General features: G+C 38.4%; 1 protein-coding gene across 2 annotated transcripts; it reads left to right on the forward strand.

The window, feature by feature from the left end:
• Nucleotides 1-10,151: 10,151 nt before the first annotated feature.
• Nucleotides 10,152-26,780, forward strand: LOC121639659 (receptor-interacting serine/threonine-protein kinase 3-like). 2 transcript variants are annotated; one of them, XM_041985036.1, is made up of 11 exons: nucleotides 10,152-10,266; nucleotides 14,863-15,020; nucleotides 15,095-15,263; nucleotides 15,671-15,826; nucleotides 17,591-17,739; nucleotides 18,178-18,227; nucleotides 19,730-19,891; nucleotides 20,278-20,367; nucleotides 20,684-20,748; nucleotides 26,352-26,397; nucleotides 26,507-26,779. In XM_041985036.1, the coding sequence occupies exons 2-11, from the start codon at nucleotides 14,869-14,871 to the stop codon at nucleotides 26,701-26,703; spliced, it is 1,236 nt and encodes a 411-aa protein (XP_041840970.1). In that variant the 5' UTR covers nucleotides 10,152-10,266; nucleotides 14,863-14,868; the 3' UTR covers nucleotides 26,704-26,779. The 2 variants fall into 2 exon arrangements, with proteins under 2 accessions (XP_041840970.1, XP_041840971.1); XM_041985037.1 differs by lacking the exon at nucleotides 10,152-10,266 and adding an exon at nucleotides 14,374-14,748 and having other exon boundaries at nucleotides 26,507-26,780.
• Nucleotides 26,781-27,290: the final 510 nt, after the last annotated feature.

The following is a 27,290-nucleotide window of genomic DNA, read 5'->3' on the forward strand; positions in this document are numbered from 1 at the left end:
GCTCGCACCTCCTCAAGGATCAGTGACCTCCTCTCTTTCCCCTGTGCCCTACCGTAGCGAGGTGTTCTACTGATACAGGCTGCTGATAGGGAGCTTCGTAGACCAAGAGGGGCCAAGGAATCTGAGGAAAGATACCATGCTGGTAAATCAAGGCTTTGAATTTGCCAAAAACCTTAGTTTTTTGCTAAACATCTCTTTAAAGTGTACAAAATCAGAGAGACACAATGATTTATTTTAATACTGCTATCTGGTGATGATGAGTTGATTATTTGTTGTTTTGAAACAACAGAGCTGATTTCTAGCATTGCTATTGTCATTCATAGACATAATTATTTAAAGTAACTGATACATTTGACTTCTTATTGGCTATTAAACTTTATTAATACAGCTTAAAGCAAGTACTTTTATTCCATTTGAGTAAATTAGCATATTTCAGGTCTAATGTCATATGGAGACAATCCAGAAGCATTCTTGAAGCAAGGTGGTACTCTCAAAGATAATTTGTGTTGTTGACACAAGTTTTGAATCATTCTTTCTTTAGAGGTGATTCTTATATGGTTGGAAAACAATCCTGTTTCAATGCAAATCACATGGAAACACAGTCTCTTGAGCCCAAAACAAAAGCCTTACAAATCAAAAAAGGTTTCAGGGCAAAAGTAAAAGAGTGAATCTCTCTTTATTTTTCAAAAACAAAATCAGCCTGATCAAAACATGCCGGTCGTGGCAGTATTCCTATGGGATCTTTAATAGACTATTGTGATTGTGTGGGTCATGTGGGAGTACTGGGTAGTTTGGCCATTGTACAAAAGTGCATTCTGTTAGGAGAAGGAACACTTTATCATTATTTCTGGTTTAACAGAAAGGGATTTTGCATTTTGCTGACATCCTGGTATTAATGGTATAAGTGGTAAATGAAGGATGACAGTTGTCACCTGAGTTTCTCTTAAGTGGCCTAACTTCAGTGACAACTGACGCCTTTTGCATATCAATGCGATATTAAATCTGCTTCTAAACAGTAGTTCATAATGAGTACTGTGGATCCCATAGTCGAAATTAATTTTAAAAACTGATTTGAGTATTGAATTTTAAACTCAGGGCGTTTTTAAGTGTTTCATTATGTCTGTCCTGCATAATATGGAATATTGAGTGGCTTTTAAGATCCAAGGTTGAGGAAGAAGTAGAGATCATACAAAACTGATACACATTGCTTTGGTGTCTTATTAATCTACTAACAGATTAAACGGTAAAGAAGCAGACTGATGCTGTGTATTGAACAGCATAGTTAGCTGAGTTTAGTAAGAAGGCAAAGGTCTAAAGTGTGTACAACTGCAGCATCACTTTAGGTTTGTAAATGAGCACTATGAAACATTTGGTCTCACCATCTTGGCCCTTATTCTGAATATTGTCAATTCTGGCTCTGAGAAAGGATGGTGCTGGAGAGTGACAAAAACTTGAACAAAATAAAGTTTGATGGACTAATGTCTATATAAATGAAATTACTAACAGCACACCGATCAGAAGGAGAGAACATTTTCAATAACACCAAATAAATCTATGTTTTAATGGGAGATGTTTCAGAACCACCACCTGGTGGCTATCGATGGTAAACGTTAAGGCTTCAATCACAATCAGTTACTTTAGTCATCTTTTCTATACAGGATATGTTTAAAATAGAATTACAGTTAGATTTGAACATATTACAATCCACAAAGCATGAAAACAAGACTTTAATTTTAAATACTTTAAATCAGCTCTGCATAAATAGCCCTCCTAACTTCAGGATACATTTAAAGGCTCATTCTCAAGTTGAAAAGCTGTGACTGGATCCCCAAGATACCGTTTCCCCACAGCAGCGTCAAGCCAGATGTGTTCATTCTATTGATATCTTTATACTTACATTCACTACACAGACAGTAACGAGGGGTAGGAGTTCATGTTTGGACAGAATGGGGCATGTGTGGGTGGGGCAGTGTACATGTGCTTTGTTTGTATGTGTATGTGTGTGTAAGTGTGTGATTGTGTGTGAAAGAGACTACTATGAGGTGTGTTTTAATTTGAATTTAATTTAATTTTTTAGGCTTTTTTCTGTTATATACCCTGGTGTGTGAATGCTTTTTAAAAATGCATAATTTGTATTCTGTAAAGCAGTTTGTGTTGCTTTGTGCATGAAAAGCGCTATATAAATAAAATGTTAATTGATTTGATTTGATTTGATTTGATTTGATTTGATTTGATTTGATTTGATTTGATTTGAAAACCATAACAATCAATGGCTCTGCGTTCTTCCCATCATCAAACACTCCTGGACTGAAGAAGGAAAATGTCCTCTCAGAAAACAAATAAAGGTGTGAGAGCCCATCTCCACATCAAAGAAAGACACTGTTTCCTCTTCATTATCTCTAAACACTCCCTCAACCTTTGGCTTTTTACAAGGAGGAGGACGTACAAAGGGGAATCCAGAGCTTGATATTCACTGCTGTTCCTATATTGTACAGTCCAGTAACTGTTATCTCGTGTGGAGGTGATCGTATCCTTTCTGCCGACAGACTCTTGACCACACACAGGTCCCAGAAGATCTTCTGTTCCACAGCTACCAGGGCCTAAAGATTCTGAGAATCCTCTCAAAGAGCTCCTAACTTAGCCTAAAAATTCCCAGCAAGGAGTTTTAGCCTAGGAGTGATTTCAGAAAATTCTCACAGAACTCTGAGCAAGGAATGGACAGAAACTCCTGTCTCAGTGAGGAGTGTTTGACCTTGTTGCTAGGTATGAGTCATCATTTCAAAAGCTGTGATTGGCTGAGCCTAAAAGTTAGACACACCTTCGGTAATAATGGGCACAGGATGGACTGTCAAATCAGTAAATTTAATCATAGAAAAAAAAGATAGAACTACCTCTAGCACTACGGGACAGCACCTGGGTCCAACTGGACTCCCAGCAGTCTGACTAACACTTAATTATAACGTCCATCTTGTTTGAATTCATGCTTGTGTTGTTCTTACTCTCAAATGTAAGTTGCTGTGGATAAAAAAGTCTGCTAAATGCCTGTAGAACAGAATCTAATCTATATTAAACTGTGTAATTATAAATACTATTTTACATAAAAAGAAAATCTGTTAAATGAATAGTAAGCTATACTTTAAAATTATCCTACAGAATGTGTAGAAACGCAGACCCACTTGCACAGTATCCCAATGCTGGTAGTTGTATTCATTTGTTTACATTTATTTACCGTGCTGGTAGTTGTAGTTATTTGTTTACATTTATTTACCGTGCTGGTAGTTGTAGTTATTTGGTTACATTTATTTACCGTGCTGTTAGTTGTAGTTATTTGTTTACATTTATTTACCGTGCTGGTAGTTGTATTTATTTGTTTACATTTATTTACCGTGCTGGTAGTTGTAGTTATTTGGTTACATTTATTTACCGTGCTGGTAGTTGTATTTATTTGTTTACATTTATTTACCGTGCTGGTAGTTGTAGTTATTTGGTTACATTTATTTACCGTGCTGTTAGTTGTAGTTATTTGTTTACATTTATTTACCATGCTGGTAGTTGTATTTATTTGTTTACATTTATTTACCATGCTGGTAGTTGTATTTATTTGTTTACATTTATTTACCGTGCTGGTAGTTGTATTTATTTGTTTACATTTATTTACCGTGCTGGTAGTTGTAGTTATTTGTTTACATTTATTTACCATGCTGGTAGTTGTATTTATTTGTTTACATTTATTTACCGTGCTGGTAGTTGTAGTTATTTGTTTGCATTTATTTACCATGCTGGTAGTTGTATTTATTTGTTTACATTTATTTACCATCCTGGTAGTTGTATTTATTTGTTTACATTTATTTACCGTGCTGGTAGTTGTATTTATTTGTTTACATTTATTTACCGTGCTGGTAGTTGTATTTATTTGTTTACATTTATTTACCGTGCTGGTAGTTGTATTTATTTATTTGTTTACATTTATTTACCATGCTGGTAGTTGTATTTATTTATTTACATTTATTTACTACGCTGGTAGTTGTATTTATTTGTTTACATTTATTTACAGTGCTGGTAGTTGTAGTTATTTGTTTACATTTATTTACCATGCTGGTAGTTGTATTTATTTGTTTACATTTATTTACCGTGCTGGTAGTTGTATTTATTTATTTGTTTACATTTATTTACCACGCTGGTAGTTGTATTTATTTGTTTACATTTATTTACCACGCTGGTAGTTGTATTTATTTGTTTACATTTATTTACCACGCTGGTAGTTGTATTTATTTGTTTACATTTATTTACCATGCTGGTAGTTGTATTTATTTGTTTACATTTATTTACAGTGCTGGTAGTTGTAGTTATTTGTTTAGATTTATTTACCACGCTGGTAGTTGTATTTATTTGTTTACATTTATTTACATTTATTTACCACGCTGGTAGTTGTATTTATTTATTTACATTTATTTACCACGTTGGTAGTTGTATTTATTTGTTTACATTTATTTACCATGCTGATAGTTGTATTTATTTATTTACATTTATTTACCACGCTGGTAGTTGTATTTATTTATTTACATTTATTTACCATGCTGGTAGTCGTATTTATTTGTTTACATTTATTTACCGTGCTGGTAGTTGTATTTATTTATTTAAATTCATTTACCGTGCTGGTAGTTGTAGTTACTTGTTTACATTTATTTACAATGCTGGTAGTTGCAGTTATTTGTTTACATTTATTTACCATGCTGGTAGTTGTATTTATTTGTTTACATTTATTTACCGTGCTGGTAGTTGTATTTATTTACTTACATTTATTTACCATGCTGGTAGTTGTATTTATTTGTTTACATTTATTCACCACGCTGGTAGTTGTATTTATTTGTTTACATTTATTTACCGTGCTGGTAGTTGTATTTATTTGTTTACATTTATTTACTGTGCTGGTAGTTGTATTTATTTGTTTACATTTATTTACATTTATTTACCACGCTGGTAGTTGTATTTATTTATTTACATTTATTTACCATGCTGGTAGTTGTATTTATTTATTTACATTTATTTACCACGCTGGTAGTTGTATTTATTTATTTACATTTATTTACCACACTGGTAGTTGTATTTATTTATTTACATTTATTTACCACGCTGGTAGTTGTATTTATTTGTTTACATTTATTTACATTTATTTACCACGCTGGTAGTTGTATTTATTTATTTACATTTATTTACCACGCTGGTAGTTGTATTTATTTGTTTACATTTATTTACATTTATTTACCACGCTGGTAGTTGTATTTATTTATTTACATTTATTTACCACGCTGGTAGTTGTATTTATTTGTTTACATTTATTTACCGTGCTGGTAGTTGTAGTTATTTGTTTACATTTATTTACCATGCTGGTAGTTGTATTTATTTGTTTACATTTATTTACCACGCTGGTAGTTGTATTTATTTGTTTACATTTATTTACAATGCTGGTAGTTGTATTTATTTGTTTACATTTATTTACCATGCTGGTAGTTGTATTTATTTGTTTACTTTTATTTACCGTGCTGGTAGTTGTATTTATTTGTTTACATTTATTTACCGTGCTGGTAGTTGTATTTATTTGTTTACATTTATTTACCATGCTGGTAGTTGTATTTATTTGTTTACATTTATTTACCATGCTGGTAGTTGTATTTATTTGTTTACATTTATTTACAATGCTGGTAGTTGTAGTTATTTGTTTACATTTATTTACAATGCTGGTAGTTGTATTTATTTGTTTACATTTATTTACCATGCTGGTAGTTGTATTTATTTGTTTACATTTATTTACAATGCTGGTAGTTGTAGTTATTTGTTTACATTTATTTACAATGCTGGTAGTTGTATTTATTTGTTTACATTTATTTACCATGCTGTGTTGGTTAGTGTTTAAATCCACCACAAACCAGAGAACAGCCAAGGAGAAGAAAAGAACAAGGAAAACCAGCTGGACAGATGAACGCTGTTTGTTCCTGGATCAGTTGGTTAATGAGCATAAAAGTGTTTTGTGAGGTACATTTTAGGAACAATCACAAATATGATTCCTGCACCATCCAATCTATAACCTTTAATTAATTCTCTGTCATCCAGTGTTTGGAGAATATCTCTCCGGCCGCCTTTGTCTGCCATTTTTTCCTCTGCTTAGGAAACTCCTGAGCATCTTAAAAATCCTCTTCCTGCTCCTAACAGATCTCACCTTAGGAGCTCTTATAAGGGCTAGGATTCTCTAGGAATAGCTTTTATCTTTACTGCACATGCAAATGAATTGATCATCTCAAGTGTATTTTAGGGGAAATTCTAAGGAAACATCATGATTCTCAGAATTTTACTTACAATTTGGCCGCTAGGAGCAACTCTTTGCACTAAGGATCTTTGTGGATACAGCTCCTGATTTTGTCAAGTACATGCTGACTATGATTTGGGATAAAAGTAATCCACCTGGAAGTACAACCTCCCAGACAGGAAGCCTTTTTGCCCAGAACACAAATGGCAGGCTTGAGGCGTTGAGGGTTGTCAGGAACAACGTGAAGCAGATCACCTCAGCTTACCTGCTTCCAGTCAGCTGATAGGATGATGTTTGGATGGGCGGAGATCCAACACCACATCAAAAAAAAACAAACAAAAAAAAAACACTAAGATTATTTAAACCGGTGGCACTTCCTGTCCGGCTTTTTCAGCCTGCTCACAACCTCTAACATCACAGGTCACTGTTATGGATATGACTAGTTTATGGGAAAGCCTGTACCATGGTGGAGAAGAATAAATAAATAAGAAAGTAACTCCCTGAAGTAATCACAGTAGGAAAAATTGAAGTAGTGAATTTGATGTTTGTTAAGCATGTTCTTACATATTTCTGCATCCTCATCACAGTTTTTCAGCTTGTATGTTATTCTGATGCTGACATACCTCCTCTATCTATACAACAAACTTTTAGTTTTAATTAACATCATTTCACTTGTGACGTCAAGAAACATGTGGAAATGTTTTTGGCATTTATGACAGTCATGGCTTTCCAAAACCAGCTGAGGAATAACGGATTTGAGGCTCTAACTGAAAAAATAGTCCTTATGAGAGGCGAGTACTATTATCAAAACCTCTCACTTCATGGTGCCTCCTCATCCTGACTCTTAGCTTGTCAAACTCTTCATCACTGGTTGTTTTTCTGATTTTCTGTGGTCTTTTCTTTTGAATAAAGAAATTATTTGTATATTTGTAGTGTTTCTGTCCGTTTTTATTTAAAATGTCTGTAGATGATAACTGATAGATATTTAAATCATGCTGAAAATGTTTCAGCCAAGCACAATAATGTGTGGAATTTTATTGTGGAATTTATTGTTCGTCCTGTTCCGGCCAAGCAGGGGCGCCGTAAGGGAAGACTTCCAGGGCCCAAATGAAATGCAAAATATATATAAAAAATATTTAATCTTTATTAGAAAAAATATATATATTTTCAAAGATAATCAGAAAATCCATCCATCATTTTTCTTCCGCTTATCCGGAGTCGGGTTGCAGAGGCAGCTGCCTAAGCAGGGAAACCCAGACTTCCCTCTCCCCGGCCACATTCACCAGCTCACCCGGAGGGATCCCGAGGCGTTCCCAGGCCAGCCGAGAGATGTAGTCCATCCAGCGTGTCCTAGGTCTTCCCCGGGGCCTCTTTCCGGTGGGACGTGCACGGAACACCTCACCAGGGAGGCGTCCAGGAGGCATCCTAACCAGATGCCCGAGCCACCTTATCTGGCTCCTCTCGATGTGGAGGAGCAGCAGCTCTACTCTGAGCCCCTCCCGGATCACCGAGCTTCTCACCCAATCTCTAAGGGAGAGCCCAGCCACCCTGTGGAGAAAACTCATTTCGGCTGATCTCGTTCTTTCTGTCACTACACACAGCTCGTTGTCTTTTGGCTTAGCTCCTTCTTCACCACCACAGACCAAAGCAGACTCCGCCCACTCCGTCCTTCCCTCACCCTTGAATAAGACCTCAAGATACTTGAACTCCTCCACCATGGTGATGGACGGTGAGGTGCACTTACTGACCTAAAGTTATCCAAATTGGATACTCAGGAAAGTTGTTTGTACACAAATAGCAAACAGCAGACCAACAAAGGCTTTTTAACTCTGAAATGAGCTGAAATCTGCAGCATTGAATGCATCTTTGTGCTAAATCTTTTTATTGTATAAATATGATGCACAAGATTGACTAAGATTTCATTTTGACCATTTAAAAATGTACATGTTCAATAACTTTGTCCAAAAACACCTGAACAGTTTCCAGGATCAGAGCCACTGTAAACAGCAAGGTGTCGCTGGGTTTGTTTATTAGAAAAGTACAGCTGCAGATTTTAGAATGAGAAATATTTATTAAGCCTGCAGCTTAGTGGAGTTTCCTTGTTATTCCATGTTAAAAAGTTTAAATTTAATATTTTTCTGTACTCATCTCTGGGTTATTTCAAGCCCTTTAAAAAATATGAGATTTTTCTGATGCATTTGTTCAGGGATTACCGACTGGACCTGTTGAGCCACTGACTTTACCTGCTGCAGGCACGAGTCAAATTATTAATGGGTCATTAGAGGCTTGGGATCATTTTGATCAGGGCCTGTTCCAGGAAGGAGGTTCAACTAACTCTGGCTCTAAAAGGAAACTCATCACACATTTATGGAATTATGATTTCAACAGGTGAGGACTTTCCTGATGATCAACATACTGGCTTCTTTCTAAAATGTTCTTGGTTGCGAACATTGTAAATTAAGGTCCCACAAGAGACATTTTTAAAAAGACGCAAACTACCAGTATAAATTGTGGCGTCACCTTGTGTTTGCGGCATGTCTTGTTGGATATGGAAGTCAGGAGAGCCCGTGTGAAAGCCAGACAGCACCGTTTGATGAGATGTTGATAAGGAAATTATAGAACATTTGTTTGAGGTCTGAAAAATCTTCTCCCTACATAAATCATTGTGTATTAATTCATCTTCTAAATCTCTACGTCCGCATTGGTACAGCTGCTTCAGGTGGGAGGTAGAAAGTGTTTCTTTATGGTGAACCTGCAAGCAAGGAGGCTTACTTCATGGAGTCGGTTACCATGGTAATAGATTCGGGATAAGACTTCCGTTGCTTTCTGGAAAGGTAAACCCAGAGTTTCCCTCAACTCCTGGTCAACAGTTTTAACATAACCTGCTTTCTGGAACAGGCCCAGGTGTGTTGCTGGTGACCCTGAACTAAAGTGCAGCAGACTGAGCTTCCTCTCTACACTCAGAGGAAAATGCTGGTAATTGTAGTATTAGTATTTTAAATTTCTCTGTTGGCCCAGATGGTGTTTGGTTCACATTAAAAACTTGTGGAAAAGTTATGCTAAAAACGTATTTACTAATCCAATTATTATCCATGTTCATCTACAGGGTTTCTGTATTTAGTAAAGAAATTGTCCAGAGAAGAGTGAGAGCATTTTCTATTTAAGATAAAGACCAGTGCTGTCACTAAATTCTCATAGATAAAGGTTAAGTATGAATTTTAAATTCCCTAGAAATCATAATGCAGTCTACAAAGCATTGTATGGTGGATTACTTATTACATCTAACAGAGACATGCAACTTGACTTGGACTTGGAAAAAAGGACTTGTGAACATCTCTGCATGACTAAAAACAACCTTGTTAAAGGTTTTCAGGGAAGGTTTCAGTTTTGCATCGTGTGCCAGATTGTTTATCTTGACGAAAACACTCTTAATGCAGCAAAAATAGTTCAGTGTGTATAAAAATGTGGGGCCCTCTTCATCAGTTTGTGCTTTTGTTCAAACCTTATTGCATATAACTGATTGTAGCGCCCCCTGCTGGCTAAATGACATAGAACCCTTCTGTACTTCCAATGATCTATTTAGCATGTTTTCAGAAATAAAAAGGTAAAATTCTTAGGGCTCATCTTCTCACAAGATGGGACCTTGAGATTTGGAAATATTAGGGATTAAGTGGTATAAATGATCTCTGAGAAGTTTTCTTACTACCATTTTTAAATTCCTCTGAGGGAAACAAGTTAAAACCCTACACAGACTCATTAGAAAGAAATGAACATGTGTGCATTAACAGCCTTTGGATGAGGAATCGTGGTAAATGAAACGGCCAGTCATGGGATCTTTCTGCTTGGTTTCACTTCTCTTTTGACGTGTCAGCTGTGAGCAGAAGTCACTGAATGAGCACAGGGACTTTTACACTCCGTCGTGCTACAGTTAAGTTATGAAGGAGCAGAGCAAATCCCAAAGGGTAAGTGTTTCCCGGTGTTTTTGACTTTTTTAAAACCGCTTCTATACGCTCACAAGTGTGACTGTGTTAGAGCCTGTGGACGTGAAATTTCCTTGAAATGACCACATTTTAAAGTTTTCTTATTTTAATGTTACATTTCTTTAAGTGTACACATCTAATCTAGTCCAACACAACCAGTGAAAAGTTTAATTTAACACCAGTAAAATCGTTTTACAGGTGCTTCTATTATTTAGTGGAGAGAGTGGACTTTCCACTACGTGCTTTAGACTGTAACAACAGGAATGTGGTTTCCTGTAATCTGTGTAGGTGCGTGAGCTGCTGCAGTAAAACTGTTTGATAAAGAGAGGGAGAAGTAGAGAAATAGAGAAGAAACATTCTACAAGAACCTTCTTAAATGACACAGTTAACACAGAAAAACTGTTTGTCCTACGCTTAGATAAACTCACTGTAATAATTTGACGTCACATTTATGTACTTCATGAAAACAGAACAAACAAGAACCACTTTTCAATTAAGTTGAGCTGAGAAACTGTTTTAACTAAACCAAACGGTGAAAAGGCCTTTTCTCAGATCACATTTATATATTAATTACAGTGAAGCTTGAAGGTTTGTGAACACTTTAAAATGGACAACAAATGAATTTGACCTAAAGAAAAACCTGAGTAAGTAAATACAAGCCCGTGTGATAAGTTTGATCAAACGTCGTGGTTATCACCATCACACCTAATTACACTTACTGGAGGGGGAAGTAAAACATGTTTATGGTATAATCATATAGAAATTAAACTATAGTAACATGATCTGTGGTTATGCTACACTGAGTTGATTTTATGTAAACGTACACTCGCCGTCCACTTTATTAGGTACATTGATCTTTTCTTCCATTACTTGTTAACACAAATATTTAATCAGCCAATCACACGGCAGCAACTCGGTGCATTTAGTCATGTAGACATGGTCAAGAAGACCTGCTGAAGCTCAAATCAAGCATCAGAATGAAGAAGAAAGGGGATTTAAGGGACTTGGAACGTGGCATGGGTGTTGGTCTGAGTCTTTCAGAACCTGCTGATCTACTGAGATTTTCACACACAACCATCTCCAGGGTTTCCAGAGAATGTCCTGAAAAGAGAAAATAGCCAGCGAGCCGCGGTTGTCTGGACCAGAATGTCTTGTTGAGGTCAGAGGTCAGAGGAGAATGGGCAGACTGGTGGGAGATGATAAAAAGGCAACAGGAAGTCCACTTGTTGGATCCCAAGTATAAAGAACAGCATCTCTGAATGGAAACCATGTTGAACCTTGAAGCAGTTGAGCTGCAGCAGCAGAAGACCACACTGGGTACAAGTCCTGCCAGCCAGTGGCGGAGCTAGACTTTTATCCTTGGGGTGGCCAGAGGGTGGCCAATGCTATTTCAGGGGGTCCACAGATTATGCCAATGAATTTGTTTCTCGACCAATCAATCTCAATTGGATGTAAATAAATGTTAAAATGTACATACTAAGCACACAGGAAGCACTCAGAATCAGAGGTCTCCGTGTCCTCCTTCGATAGAACTGCATTGCATAAAATATTAGTGTAATCAAAATAAAAATGCAACCACCATTAAAAAAAAACAACACACATCAATAACCAACATTACAAAATAGCTCAAACTAAACTTAATTACTGAACTGAGCATGTGACCGCTTTTGTCGATGTTCTGACCTGCTGATGATGGGCTGTGTTGTGCTCCACATCCTTTCTCCTGACTAGTCCCAGGACGGGAGCTGCCAGGACTGCTGATGCTAGAGCTGAGTTCTGTCTGTCTGTCTGCCTTATCTTTGCATGACTTGCTTCTCTTTAAAAAGAAGTCATATATCCTGTCCCCCTGTCTTTTCATTCTTAACTGACCCTATGAAAAAAATGAGCCAGTCTTGTTACTCCTGGCATCACTTAGAATCAGACAATGTTATTAAATCCACTTCAAGCCTAAAACATGTCATGGCAAATATACCACTGTAGATAGTTGACAGGCTAGCTACCATCTTCACGTTACATTTCATTTAAGCCAACAGAGCATGAAACACTAGCTGGCTGATTGCCTGCTACTCTCTTTCCTTTTAAATATTGGAGAAACACATAAATATAAACAGCAACCCGAATTAAATGTAGATGTTAATGTGGAGCGTCTGGTGGAAGCTTACACTGGTCATCTGTAGACGCCACTCCATGAGATGTAACTTTAGCGTTAGCTTTATAGCAAAACTATCCCCTATCTGAACACAAAAGACTTAAACATTAGGATACCACCGTGAAACTTACTTTAGAATGAGGATTTCACTGTCCAAGAAGGTTATTCTCCTTCTTCCTTTCAAATATAGCTCAAGGCACAGGAACGATAACCGTCCTAGACTCTAGTTCAAATCTTCCTCTTTTTCCGTGGCGATTCTTCTTCTTCTCCTAATAAAGGTGGATTACAACTCTTTGTGATACATAGCGTCAGCTACTGTCCAGGAGGGACTTAACAGTCAATAGGCGTCGCTGATTTCAACCGGCTCCGTTCGGTGGAGCGGAGACGTGCGGTGCCGTGATATGTCAATCATCTGGGGTGGCACTTGGGGGGTCCAATAAGATTTCAGGGGGGTGCAGTGCTACCCCGGCCTCCCCTCTAGCTCCGCCCATGCTGCCAGCTAAGAACAGAAAACTGAGGCTACAGTTCACACAGACTCAACCAAACTGGACAACAGAAGATGGAGACGCTGCTGGTCTGATGTGTCTTGATGTCAGCTGCAACGTTCAGACGGTAGGGTCAGAATTTACTGGAAACAACATGAAAGCCTGGATCCATGCGGCCATTTATAAACGCTTCAGGCTGCTGCTGGTGTCATGGTGTGTGTGTGTGTGTGTGTGTTTGACACACTTTGGGTCTCTTTGTAATTGAGTATAATTTAACCAGCACAGCCTACCTGAGTATTGTTGCTGACCATGTCCATCCCTTTATGACCACAGTGGAGCATCTTCTGATGCTACTTCCAGCAGGATAATGCACCATGTCACAAAGCTCAGATCATCTCCACCTGCTTTCTAGAACATGACGATGAGTTCACTGGACTCCAACGGCCTCCACAGCCACCAGATCTCAGTCCAGTAGAGCAGCTTTGGGATGTGGTGGAACGGGAGATTCTCATCATGGATGCAGCCGACAAACCTGCAGCAACTGTGTGATGCTGTCATGATGATATGGAGAAAACCTCTGAGGAAGGTTTCCACCACCTGGTTAAATCTATGACACCAAGAATGAAGGCAGTTCTGAAGGCAAAAGAAAGTCCAACCCGGTACTAGCAAGTGAGCCTAATAAAGTGGCCGGTGAGAGTAGATGCTAATGCATAAAAATTCATTTCTTAAGAAATGCAGTAGGACTCAGCTTGGTAATAATGGTGAAGACATGCCTGGATGTACCCAGGTCGGCCTAAGCTAATCTACTTTGACACCATATTATCAACCTGAAGGAACGCAGTGGGAGGAGCCCTGCCAACAGTCAACCAATGGGAACGTGGGATTCAGTTGGACATCTGTTTGAGTAACTGGGTTGTTGTTGTTCAGTATGTTGAACTACAGACTGAATGTGTTTATATTCATCATTTCTTTCCATTTCATGAACATCATCAACTATTTTTCGGAGCTCGTCAGAGACCCACTTTGTTTGTGTTATAATGCGAGAACATGAGATTTTTATAGATTTCCTGTTATTTATGTGAAACTGAACGCCTCCCTACTTGTATTTAGTGTGGTGAAAGAAAATATTACTAAAAGTACATGGATATTTAATGGATTAAGCAGAGTATATTCTATGTGGCTGGAGATAAGACATGCTGATCAAATCTGGATTTATTGATCTGTCGTTTTTATTTATGACATCTTTTCATAGCTCAGGCTCTGATGGATTTATGGTTGATTGAAGTCTTTGGTAAATACTGCATGCATGCATCTGTCCGCATAATATGCCTGATATGTATTAGTGGTCACATATTTAATTCAAATAAATGACTTTAAAATTAGTTAGATTTTTCCATTTCTCACCTTGCTGTGCTTTTACTATCCACATCAACAGATGATTATCAAGCACACATATAACACAAAAGACAAAAAACAAATACTGGTACCAAAAATAGTGGAAAAAACAAGAAGTTGCATCATTAAGCTTGATCCCTCTTTAAATGCTGATAGAGTTTGAGTCAAAAAGACTCCAGTTTAGGACTTAGTTTAAGTAAACAGAGCCACATGATGACCCCTTTAATATAAAATATTCATAGAAAAAAGCACTTTTATAAAAGCACCTCTCCTTTCTATTTGGACACTTCTTAAACCTGCAGAGGCCTTCTGGTCATTAACTTACAAGGAGCCTGATAATGACTCTTTGGGTGGAAATATTAGAAAGTCATTTGTGTCTTAAACGAGGTGAAACCAGCTGCACCTGCCCAGCACCAAAAGACATTCGTACAACAGGTGAAAAAAGCAAAGCGTTTCGGAGCCTGTCATTACCAAACCCTAACACGAATGTTCAAACCAAACATCTATGATGAGCTAATAGAGGTAAAATAATGTCTTTGCTTCTTCTAGTGAATTATGGCGCTTTGCAGCAGTTCAGGGGAGGTTGAAGACTCCGCTCTGGAGGGCTGGAATGTGATTGGCTCCGGTGGTTTTGGACAGATCTACAAAGCCAGGCATCGTCTTTGGGGCTGCGATGTGGCCATTAAACTGCTTCATTATGATGATGGGTAAGTGGTTGCAAAGAATGCCTGTTTACCAGGTAATGAGATAACTTACTGACCGGACAAACCAACACACACAGGACCAGCTCCTCATTGCTGCGTGAACTTGACATGATGCGTCAAGGAAGCAACCCCTACGTTATTCATGTCCATGGGATGTTTAAGGGTCGACCGCCTTTTCTCAGCTCCTCGGTACAGCTTGGGCTGGTCATGGAGTTCATGGAGAGAGGATCACTGGCTTCCCTGCAGGTATGCAGTCAACTTCACTTCCAGAGCAAAACATCTCAACAACCCTTTGTTCATGGATTACCATGAAGTTTTATAAATTCATCACAAGGTAATGAAGCTAAATGGGTTGATACCTCCTAATGTTTTTCTTAATTTATGGAACTAATTGGGTTAAAATGTCAAGCATGGTAAGGAAAGACTAGTTTGGGTTAGAAGACTTCTCACTTAATGGTTATGAGAATAAGTGGGATTAAATAGATCAGTCTTAGTGACTGGTAAAATAAACTAAAGTTTATGTTGCACTACAGCAAACTACACTTTCTCCACTGTAGCATACAATGCAAATGAAGAAGAGACTGAACAAAAAAGGAATAAAAAAGGAGTGTATTATCAATTTAGACGTGTAACAATCCTTCCTCTCCTGACAGAATACGTTACTAAGTCCACTACCCTGGCCGCTGTCTGTCAGACTGACTCACCAGGTGGCTCTGGGTATAAACTTCCTCCACACCTGCTCTCCCACTGTCCTGCATCTGGACCTGAAGCCCAGCAATGTCCTTCTGGACCCCTCTCTGAATGCCAAGGTGAGGTTCCGTGCTTCACTCATTTACATGAAGTTCTCCATGATGCAAAGGTAAAAACATTGGGCCTCATTCACCAACCATTCTTACAGACAAATTTGTTCCTAAGTCCTACATAGGAACATACAGATTGTATAAGTTGGTATAAGATAATATGGCTTTACTTTGGCCAACAGTTGTAGGTCTTTGTTTAACAAATTTAAATGTGCTGTCAAAAATCAGGTCCAATATTTTGGCAAGATGAATAAACCCCAAAGGGTCTAGAGTAGAAGCTACAGTTTTTCACATCATCTGAATGCCCAAACATCATCATTTCTGTCAGGTTTTCATTCCACCATGTGTTATGAAGGACCTCACGGAGACAGTACTGAACTGACAGGTTTATTGCTCACAAGGTGATCTTGTTCCGAAAGGATCTTACGAGTTCAAAAGCTGGTTCAGAGTCCAAGGAATCAGCTGGGTCAGTCGGGACCGGGACGGGGAAGAGGAAAAGTTCAGGTTGCATGAACGAGGTCCGACGAAGACTGTCAGGAGGGCTGGCGCTTATATATCCTGGAACTGGGATTACTTGCAGATGTGTTCCATTAGTATTCTGGAGAGGGAGAGCGGCGGTGATTGACTGGAGCAGGTGTGGGCGTAGCAGAGTCTGGTGCAACGGTGACACCATGGCAGGTCATCAAGGGCTGCAGCAAATCAAATGTTATCATATCAAGCCAAATGTCTGGATAATACCTAATTAATGATATTATTTAATCAGCATTTATAAGAAGTACCTATTTCCATACAAATACCGTCCACCCTCAAAATAAAGGAGTTAGCTGCATCATTGTGGACATACATAAAAGTCATATATCTAGTGTTTTCTGACAACTGGACGAATTTTTTATTTCAGAAATCACAGCTTCAGTGAATTAAAAGAAGCTTGTAAGAGCTTGATTAAAAGAAAGTGGTACGGTATAAATTATTGTGTCATCTGCATATAAATGTATGCTGGCTGGATTTAGTCCCAGTCTTAACTCTTCAATAAAATTAGTAAATAAATGGGGGGCTAAAATAGATCTTTGCGGAACACCTTGTTACTGTAAGAGGCTAATATAAAGTTTTCTGCAATGACATACTGAGCTAATAAAATCTCAGCTATTTTACTGCTAATTCTTTGTAACAGAAGTTTTATATTTCAAAATATATAAAGTTGCAAAGTGTTTTTCAGTGTCTAATGACATCACATTATCCTTCATTGTAAAACTGTTTCAGTTGGTCCTTTGTATAAGATGCTTAGTCAAATACTTTAGTCAGCACTGAAAGTAGAGAATAGGGAAGCAGAGCTGGTTTCCAGATCTTGGGAATGGCCCTGTCAGTCAACTGTTTTCGTCAAATGTCCGACTATCTAGCTGCAGTATGACTAAGCATTCTTTAAATAAGAGGACTGATACAACGAAAGATTTGCCTTATTAAGAAAAAATTAATCATTACATGTTTAGTGATTCATCTATGAGTGGTTATGATTTGCTTCTCCAGTAATGATTTTTAAACTTGTCCTGAAATTAAAAGCTCGGCAGAAATCACAAAATCATTAGAACCCGAAAGCTACAAATAAGTCAAGTTGGAATATTGTGTCTGCTAGTGAGTAATTAATAAAAATATATTCTATCTCTGTCTTCATCACAACCCATCTCACCACGCATACTCTCTTATACCACCTTGAGAACATTTTCCTCCTCCTCCCTCTTCATATGAACTACCCTATCCACCCTCTCTTTTCTCTAGCTTACAGATTTTGGCCTCGCCAAGTTTTATCACAGCTGCACACGGGCTTCCAGGAAAAGCAGTGAAGATGAGGGGGGAACTATCAGCTATATGCCACCAGAGGCTTTTGACGTATCATATCGTCCTACACCGGCCTCTGATATCTACAGGTAAATGAACACATGGGCCAGTTACGGAATTTTATAAAAGAATGAGCGACAGAAACTTGTTTTAGTTTGGATTTGCTCTAGTAAAGCTGTCACTCATGTTGTAGTAACAATGAGCAACTTCAGTGTAATTGAGCATTGTTGTATTCATCATGATGGTGTATCAGGACGGCTACTTACTGTGGCAAAGTTTCTGAACACAGGTTTGGTAGGAAGTAAAACCACAAGTAAATGTGTGATGGTAACAGGTGACAAGAGCATCAACAAGAAAAAATATTTACTGTAACAGATTGAACCTCCAGGTACTCATGTGACTTCTTCTTCTGTTAAAATGCACCATACCACCACCCTGCTGTCTTCACATTTACCATCACTGGTTGTATTGATGTTAGTTTGATGAAAAGTTATTAACTTTGTTGAACTCCTTCGTCTCTCTTTCAGCTTTGGTGTTCTGCTGTGGTCTGTTGTCACAGGGAAGCAACCATATGCTGGTAAGTCATTATTATGTTAACATGTTGACTGGATTTACAAGTTGTTTTCTTCACTCTGAGCTGAAATACATCAGGTATTTAGTTTTTAGTAACTCTGTGTGCATGGTAGTAAAATGGACTTACCGGAGCTTACTTACAGAAACCAACAACCCAAAAAGTTGTAGCGCCTCAAAAGAATAAAGCTGAGGTCTAGAAAACCTGAAAGCAACTTGTGCACAACAGCTGATGAAAACTGTAGCGTTAACTTTACCCTTTAACTATCAACTGGTAAAGCAGATAGTTGTGTGACTACAGTGTGTTTTATTGATCATTTGTGGAAATAAACTTGCCTGAGCCATCCCTACCATTTGGTCTGGCTATGTAATGCCAAAAGTTAAGTGTTTGTTATTCCATTATTCTTTCAAATTTAAACCATTTCACTATCGTTATTGTCATCTCAACAATTTGTTAAAAAAAAAACATTGATTCTCATTATTTTTGTCCAGTTAAAAAGAATAAATGCAAAGAAACATTTTTCTCTTGCTTTTTGTTCTTAGTGCAAACTTAAAGGAAAAAAATAGCTTTGGATCTACTAAGAAAATATTTCTAATGCAACTTAAAGTAGCACTACGTAACTTTCCAAGCTTTAAACTCTGTGCTTCTGACTCGTTTTGATGGCACAGTGACATTTATCATGTACATTCCTGAAGCCATCATCGCCCAGCAGCATCCAGAGGCTGAGACAATTTTACTTCCCAACCTACAGCTGAGTTTTGCTTTACGCACCACGTCATAATGCAGCAACAGAATATCAACACACTGGTTGTTTTGAACAAGCATCATAGTTGATTTAGCAAAGAAATGCAAGAGTATATTATCAGAGGAAGAGAGGAAAAGAAAGAGAGAAAGGGAAAAAGCAAGAAATAAGACAACATCAGACTGACTTTTACTGGATGACAAGAGTTCAGAGTACAGGTAGGATGCAAGATGGATGAAGAATTAGCAGTCGTTAGGGGGCTCCTCATTGAGAAAATCTACCAAAGCTCCATAGCACTTCCTTAAATTAAGTTATGATACAATTAAAAATTACAAAGACATAGACAGAGCAGACCTCCTTAGACCTACAGTTCATTCTCAACATGATAAGTTGACAAGTCTCATCCTTGGGATGTCTCATGGTTTGTGTATTGATTTAAAGCCTCCTTAAAAATGGAGCATCCACCTAGACTGTTTGTTGGTGATACATGTAAAAAGTGCTGAGATATGTTTTTGCTAAAAACAAAAAACAAACAAGACAAACAAAAAAAAGAAAAAACAAAGAAAAACACATTTTACGGGGTCTTTCTTCCCTGCCTATATGGGACAGTCACCTCTGTTTTGTGTAGTGTTGTTAAAACACTCACATTATAGCGTCAAAGCAGCAGCTTTAGATATTGATATATTTTGGCCAAACATACAGTAAACTTCTCCTTCATGCTAACACATCTGTAACAGCATTTCTCTACCTCCTTCTTCTGCTGCAGATGCATTGCCCAGCATAGTGCGGTTTCGCATCCCGCTGGGAGACCGTCCATCGCTGAATGAGATCAGGTGTCAGGCTGCAGGTTGGCCAGGGTTGACAAGACTAATGGACCTCATGCAGGAATGCTGGGAGGCAAAATCCAGCCAGAGGCCCACTGCCCTAGGTTGGAAAAGTTCCTCATTTATAATAAAAACCATCAAGATAGAATTAGAGAAAAATACCTCTATAAACACATGTATGCTGCTGATTAGTAATCTGGTCCAAAATATGGACATATCAGCAGTTATAAGCTGCAGATTTAAAGGCTACTTGTCAGGTGACTTAATGAAGGACTTGGCTATAACTGTCTCACTAGTTAGCCTAAAAAATAAAGTGTCAGTGAATCTTTTTGCTATACAAATTTGTACAACATGAAATTCCTTTTCATCTAGTACATCACTATTTTACTCGATTTCACTTGCTGAGTATATCATGGGAATAACCAGATGCCACTGCAGATTATGATTTTTCCTTGATAATCAAACTTTCTTGTCTTTATGGTCTGTTCAGAGTGCACAAGACAGACAGAAGGACTGTTTGAGATGCACAAACATGTAATAGCTGATGCTGTCTATCACGTGCTGAAAAAACTGGAGTCAGGTTAGTAGATGTCCTCTATGCAAGCTAAGTTATGCTAAGCTAAACTAAGCTAAGCTATGTACTTATCTTAATCAACTATAAGGGTGTAAATTTTGGTTGTTTTTTTTTTGTTTTTGTTTTTTTTGTTTGTTTTGGTTTTTTTTGCAGCTTTTGACTCCATTGTAATGCTCTCCATGAGCTTGTAATGTTTTCATCAACATGTAATGACAGTTAAGCTTGGTTTGAATTCGCTAAATCAGATTAAAATGACTGTTTATGAGCTACAGTGGTAATGTTTTACAGCACCAGTTTTCACCTTTAGCATTTATCTGTGCAGTGCCTGCCAGAGCTGAACCTGTGAACATTTGTAATGATGTACCAACAGGAAACCCGCCAGTTCAGGTGAGAATCAGCCTGTTCTGATTATTATTACAGCAACAGCCGTCCTGATGTGTCTTCACCAATAAGGATTCATATGTAAAACATTGCTGCTTCAAAACACTAAGTAGATTTTTTTACTGTTTCTTACTTACACAAAGAAAACAAATTGATATCTCTTTCCATCAAGCATTGCGAGCTGCGTTTATTGTCACCACCTTCACCATCACCGCCTAATTTCAAACATGTTGGTCTAACATGCAAACAACCACCTATAATTACACCCTCTTTCCTAGATGACCTGAACATGACTTTCTGAATGTCAGCTGTTGTAACCATTGAAATAGTCTTTACAACATTTAAAGTTAACCCAATAAAATCTTTAGCAAATTTTGCTTTTATCCTTGTTCTGTGAGTCTCTTTGGTTGCTTTCTTTGTCTGCGTGATCTTCTCAAGACTTGCATTTCTTGTAATGTTGGAGCATTCTGAGCTTGGGGTGAGTCTGGAGTGTCCAAGGTCTGTTTTCTAGGCTCCATCTCTGGATCCTGTTCCTGCAAAGTCTCCTGAGTCTTGAAAAGACTTCACCTGTTCCTCCTCAGATGTCTTTACAGTGAATGACCTCTGACTCACTTCCTCAAAGACGTCAGCCTTCCTCTTCCAGGAATTTAGATCCTCTATCCTTACCGCATCCTTTTCACCAAGACAACATAGATGCCTGGCTGTTCCATGATAGTTCATCTTTTGCTTGAGTTTTAGTTCAGTCTTTTTCTTATGGGTGATGTTGCCTCCACTCCCTAAACGGCATTGTAGTGTGAAGTCTACAATTCATTAGCAGCTCGTCTGGAGATGCTCCACACCACAAAGGTGCAGCCCTGTAGCTCAGTAAGGCTGGATATGGATCAGACTTGTTGTCAGTTTATCAGCAGCCTTTACACAATCTGAACTCCTTTTCTGCATTTCCATTTGCTTGTAGATGTAGTGGGCTGGAGGTAGTGTGCCAGTTGCCAGAACCCCTGAGAAGCATCCAGTTTGCTGACAATCTCTCACACCAGCCATTTCACATGTTATATCCTCTCTTTTTGGGATGTGGTAGTGCTCTCTCTAAATATTTCTATTCAGGTCCTTTGGATTGAGGCAGACTCTGAGACCCCCATCACTTCTTTTCTTGACGCAGGTGATTGAGTTGACCCAGTCTGTGGGTGTGTTCAATGACACCCAGCCTTGTCATCCCATTCAGCTCTTTTTTAAACTCTACTGGAAGTGGTCCTGGTACCCTTTGCGGAGCATGCACCACAGGTACAGCATCACTTCTTAACTGGATTTTTTATGTGAAAGACAGTGTCCCTTGTCCTTTGAAGACTGAAGGATAGTTAGTGATAACATCACCAACATTTGCATTCAGCATGCAGTTTGGTTTATTACCAGGTGTATCCCATGTCACATTTTCACTATTTATCTCATAGATTCTTTTCAGCTTTTCAAGTTCTTCAGAAGCTTTATGTCCATCAGACACAATGACAAAGAACAGGTTGCGCTTTCTTCCTTTAACAGTGACATTGAGTGTGTATTCACCTGTCGTTTCCATCGTCCGACCATGCCTTCGGTGGTATGGTTGCATTCTTGACTTCTGGCTATTCTGTCAGTGCTCTGGTATCAGCGCACTGCTCAGGTTAGCTTTAGCACCGGTATCGATCTAGAAGTGTAACACAGTTCCTTTAACCAACAATGGAGCAACCCTTTTGTTACTTTGAACTGTACTCACAGTCTAGCGCTTGTCTTTGATTTTCATGTACTGAGTGCGGTTGTCCTCATGTGGACCCATCTTAATGAAAACTGGTTCACTCTGGTCTTCACTCGCATCTGCTGCATTAGAGTTCTCCCCTGAGTAAACTTGATGTCCTTTCTTTTTGTCCTTGGAGAAACACATTTTTGCAAAATGATTGTGTCCTTTGCACTTGGAGCACATCTTCCTATAAGCTGGACACTGATTTGGTCTGTCTGCTAAATTATACTCAAACAAAAGCTCAAAGCGCTTCTAAATTAACCATTTGGATAATCACTGTGATGAATGAAGCATTTCCCATAAGGAAAGGAGGTGTAATGGACTGTATATTACTCTTTCTTTCTATATTAAATAAAGAGGGAACTTGTGCAGAAGGACTAGGGACCATTGTCACTGACTAAACATTGAGGGATCCCATGTGTGGCAAACACACCTCTGGCTGCTCATTTACATTTTTCTATTTCAAAGAGTCCCTCATGGATTCTCTTAAGCACGTCCTGGTGCATGTTTAGAGGGATGGAAATCCTGTTTTGTCTCCACATGAGACCTTTAGCCATACTTAGTTCAGCTTGCACAGGGAAGAACTCTGGGCATTTTCCTTCTGGCTACCCAGTCTGGAGATAGTCCACCACTTTCTGCAGTGAAGGATCTTTGGCAATTTCCTGTGCAATTTGTTGCAACATGACGTCAGATGCTGGAAGTGAAGCTGCCACTATGCTGACATGTGCTTTAACGTCATCAGCGGCGGCGCTATCTTGCTTGCGTGTAAAGGTTGCCGGTGCCCTGGAGCGTGCATCTGTGAGCACAATATACTTTCCTTGTGTGTAGACAAACTCAAAGTCATAGTGCTGTAGCTTCATCACCATTTGTTAAATTCTAGGCGTCATGTTATTGAGGTTCTTTGTTATGACTGAGATCAGTGATTTGTTGTCAGCTTCAGCTGTAAAAACTGGCAAGCCATAAATGTGACCATGGAACTTCTCACACCCAAAAACCATTCCCAAAACCTCTTTTTCTATTTGTGCGTAACATGTTCAGTCACTGTCATGGTTCTGGAGGCATAGGCTACCGGCTGCCATTCCTCTCATTTAGCCTGGAGCACTACGGCTCAGACCATCTTTTGACCCATCAGTGGAGATCAGTGAGAACTCCTTTCTTGTCTGTTGGGGCAGGCATGTCCAAAATGGCTTGAACTTTTGCCAGATCTGGTTCTACCCCATCTCTTGTTAGCTTGTTTCCTAAGAAGGTGATTTCAGTAACATAAAACTGGAATTTTCTTTTCTTTACAAGAGCTTCTCCAGTCTCTCACACGTCCCTCAAGAGTAGAACCCCAAACCTCTATTTCATCACTGTATACTCCTGTTATTTGTAGACAGTCCACCATAGACTCCATCACCCTGTAGAAGATCTCTGGAGCAGATATTATGCCAAATGGCAGTCTGAGGAAACAGGATCTCCTGAATGGTGTTTGAAGGTGCAGTATCTGCTGCTTCAGTTGCCAGAACCCCTGAGAAGCATCCAGTTTGCTGACAATCTCTCACACCAGCCATTTCACATGTTATATCCTCTCTTTTTGGGACGCGGTAGTGCTCGCTCTTAATATTTCTATTCAGGTCCTTTGGATTGAGGCAGACTCTGAGACCCCCATCACTTCTTTTCTTGACGCAGGTGATTGAGTTGACCCAGTTTTATGTTTTATTACTTGGCCAATAGACTGCTTCTCTGGCTGTCAAGTTATATTACTCTTTTTTATGTTCAATAAAGAGGTAACTTGTGCAGAAGGATGTGGTTTTTCTTGATGGTGATGTTTAGCAGGGACGAGTGTGTGTGTTTTTAACCAGCTAAGAATAATAAGTGACACACTATGTAGTCTTGGAGTTTTCTTTTATTGCAGCAAATTGGTTAGTCCTGTGGTATTACTACATTGTATGTTTTTAGGAAGTATTGCATTCGTAACTTCCTGCTGCACCAGTGGGGGTTTTCAGAAAAGATTGGTAACCACAGCCACTCTGAGAATGTGTAGAAGGTTTTTATCAGTGCAGGAAGAAACAGAGTTTTGAGAACGAATATTGTCAGACAAAACAAATAAATATTCTGTATATAATTTTAGAGACCTCAGAGAGGACAAAGACAACTGAGAGAAAACTAGTGTGACTAATGAGTAATAATCATGCTATGTACTCATTCTGTTTCTCTCCATTAATAATTGTTGCAGCTCTGAATCAGGTGAAACAGCCACCAAGTTAATCTGTTTATACCCTTAATTATGACCCGTAACACCATCCTGTAAAGACCGTCCCCTACCAGCAGCAGGGCGAAGCACTACTAATAGGAAAGTGGTATGAGACCCGTTCTCAAGGGTTGCTTTTAAACAAAACATTTAATGGTGCTTTCTGACCACCTCCTAAGTAAATTTGGTCCAAATATGTCGGAAAGACACATAGTGACTCATTTTTCTTCCAATTAATTCACACCTTTATTCCAAGTGGATGGTTTTAGAGGGTGTGACGTGACCCACAACCCCACTCGGTCTCTTTTGATATCTGTACTCTTGGAGCACATTTTTATGGCATGATACAACAGACATTCTCAAATATTTATATTCCTCCCACTTGCAGTTGGACAATGGAGCCGATGGGCTACCAAGCCCTCTTTTAACCGCTATGAGTCACCTTAAACTGGCCAAATTGTTTTAACATACACAGCAGAATGATCAACTTCTGGTTAGTTAAAAACACCAGTGGATTGTAATTCCTCCTTCTCAGACTGGCTAAATAAACTCCCTGTTCCCTGTGTTATTTTTTAATAGGAGGTAGCATAAGTACTGTTGCTTATAGCCAATACTTTACAGACGCTACCAACATTATAAGAGGCTGAATAACTTTGTAAAGTGATGTAACTTTGGCTTGTTGATCTGAGCAGCTCGTTGAATGTCACGTTTACAGATCAGGTGGGCCCAAAACAAAATGCAAACATTGTATTTTTCTGAGGTTTTGGTTTGTTGTGACTTAACACACCCAGTTATATGCTTAAAACACAGGTAAAGGATTTTTTCCACAGTAAGTCTTCAAAATGAGTCCTCAAGGAGGACTTTCATTTTTTAAAGGTGATATATTTTATATGTTAACTGGTTTTTCACTTCTGAAACCGCTTTTGTAAAATATTCTTATCATTCCTCGTTAGAAAGTTATTAAAACTGTTTGTTTGGGGTCGTAAAACTATTTTACCTTTGTGGACACCATTTGCCTGGATGTCCTGATTACATGTAAACACAGTACATGTGACAACTTTTGTCACGTCCTGCAGCCAAAAATTAATTTAATTAGGTTTAGACAATTTTGGTGTTACATATATCCTTCACACTGAGTGGACTGGAGTGTGAGGGATGCACTGACGTTTTTACAGCATACATGCAGTTGCTTTTATGACCACTAGAGGTCACAATATCTTTATACATGCAGTAAATCCAGACCTGTTTGGTCTGCATGACATAATAACACATGATGTCTTATTTGGGAGCTGGACACTCTGAGGTGGAAGTCATTTCTAGGTAGTCAAGCTTTAAGCCCGTATTTAACATCTGTTTTCAACAATGTGTGCAAAAATGTTTTTGCCCTGTGTAACACATTTTCTAATTAGTCACTTTTATCTAACTGATTATGAGGCAGTGGACCGCAGAGAGCTATTTTACTGGGTGGTAAAGGGAAAGTTCAACATTTTAAGATGGGAAAGCCGTAATGGGATTAGTCACTTTCCAGTACACAACATGACATATCAAACACATAGGTGGTAAAAATGTAATGTCTTCTGAGCCATAATCCACCTTTACCTTTTTATGTTGCAGGAAATGGCTGGTAGATGGACTCCAAATGAAAGACAAACAGTCAGAGGTAAGAAGGAGGTTGGAGCTGAAGCAGGAAGGAAAACACTGAGATCCTGATTTACACAAACAAAACAATCTGCTTCGTGTTTTCAGGTGTTTTACTTTTTCTTTTTCAGATTCTCCTCCGAGGAGGCTCAACAATGTGTGTCAGGTTGATCAGGCCCACTCATCAGGAGACTATGAAATAAAACCATCTTCTGTTCATCCCATTCATTCATCATCACCATCTGTGGCAGTCCTGGCTTGTTTTACGCCATGGGCGAACACCCCCCTTTGCACCCCCACACCCCCCAGAAGAAAGAATTTCCACTAGCCCAATGTAATCTGGATAAAATGATCCCAGTTATAGGAGCCACTTAATTCACTTAACCAGACATGTTTCTTTAATAGTTTTAATTAAATTCTTTTTAAAATACTTAACAGCATTCTCTGAACATTCTTTTTTCCAGCAAGAGACAAGCAGCCGGGGACAGTTTTTATTATTTTATTGGTCTAGGGACAGTTTTTATTATTTTATTGGTCTAGGGACAGTTTTTATTATTTTATTGGTCTAGGGACAGTTTTTATTATTTTATTGGTCTAGGGACAGTTTTTATTATTTTATTGGTCTAGGGACAGGTTTTATTATTTTATTGGTCTAGGGACAGTTTTTATTATTTTATTGGTCTAGGGACAGTTTTTATTATTTTATTGGTCTAGGGACAGGTTTTATTATTTTATTGGTCTAGGGACAGTTTTTATTATTTTATTGGTCTAGGGACAGTTTTTATTATTTTATTGGTCTAGGGACAGTTTTTATTATTTTATTGGTCTAGGGACAGGTTTTATTATTTTATTGGTCTAGGGACAGGTTTTATTATTTTATTGGTCTAGGGACAGTTTTTATTATTTTATTGGTCT

The sequence above is a fragment of the Melanotaenia boesemani genome, chromosome 5, assembly GCF_017639745.1.
Source record: "Melanotaenia boesemani isolate fMelBoe1 chromosome 5, fMelBoe1.pri, whole genome shotgun sequence".
Classification (NCBI taxonomy): Eukaryota; Metazoa; Chordata; class Actinopteri; order Atheriniformes; family Melanotaeniidae; genus Melanotaenia; species Melanotaenia boesemani.

Bases quoted from the DNA above. Each gene is read 5' to 3' on its own strand.
- LOC121639659 (XM_041985036.1), top strand. From the start codon at position 14,869: ATGGCGCTTTGCAGCAGTTCAGGGGAGGTTGAAGACTCCGCTCTGGAG. The intron at 18,228-19,729 runs GTAAGTCATTAT...CTTCTGCTGCAG, and splicing joins AGGGAAGCAACCATATGCTG to ATGCATTGCCCAGCATAGTG. The intron at 19,892-20,277 runs GTTGGAAAAGTT...TGGTCTGTTCAG, and splicing joins CCAGAGGCCCACTGCCCTAG to AGTGCACAAGACAGACAGAA.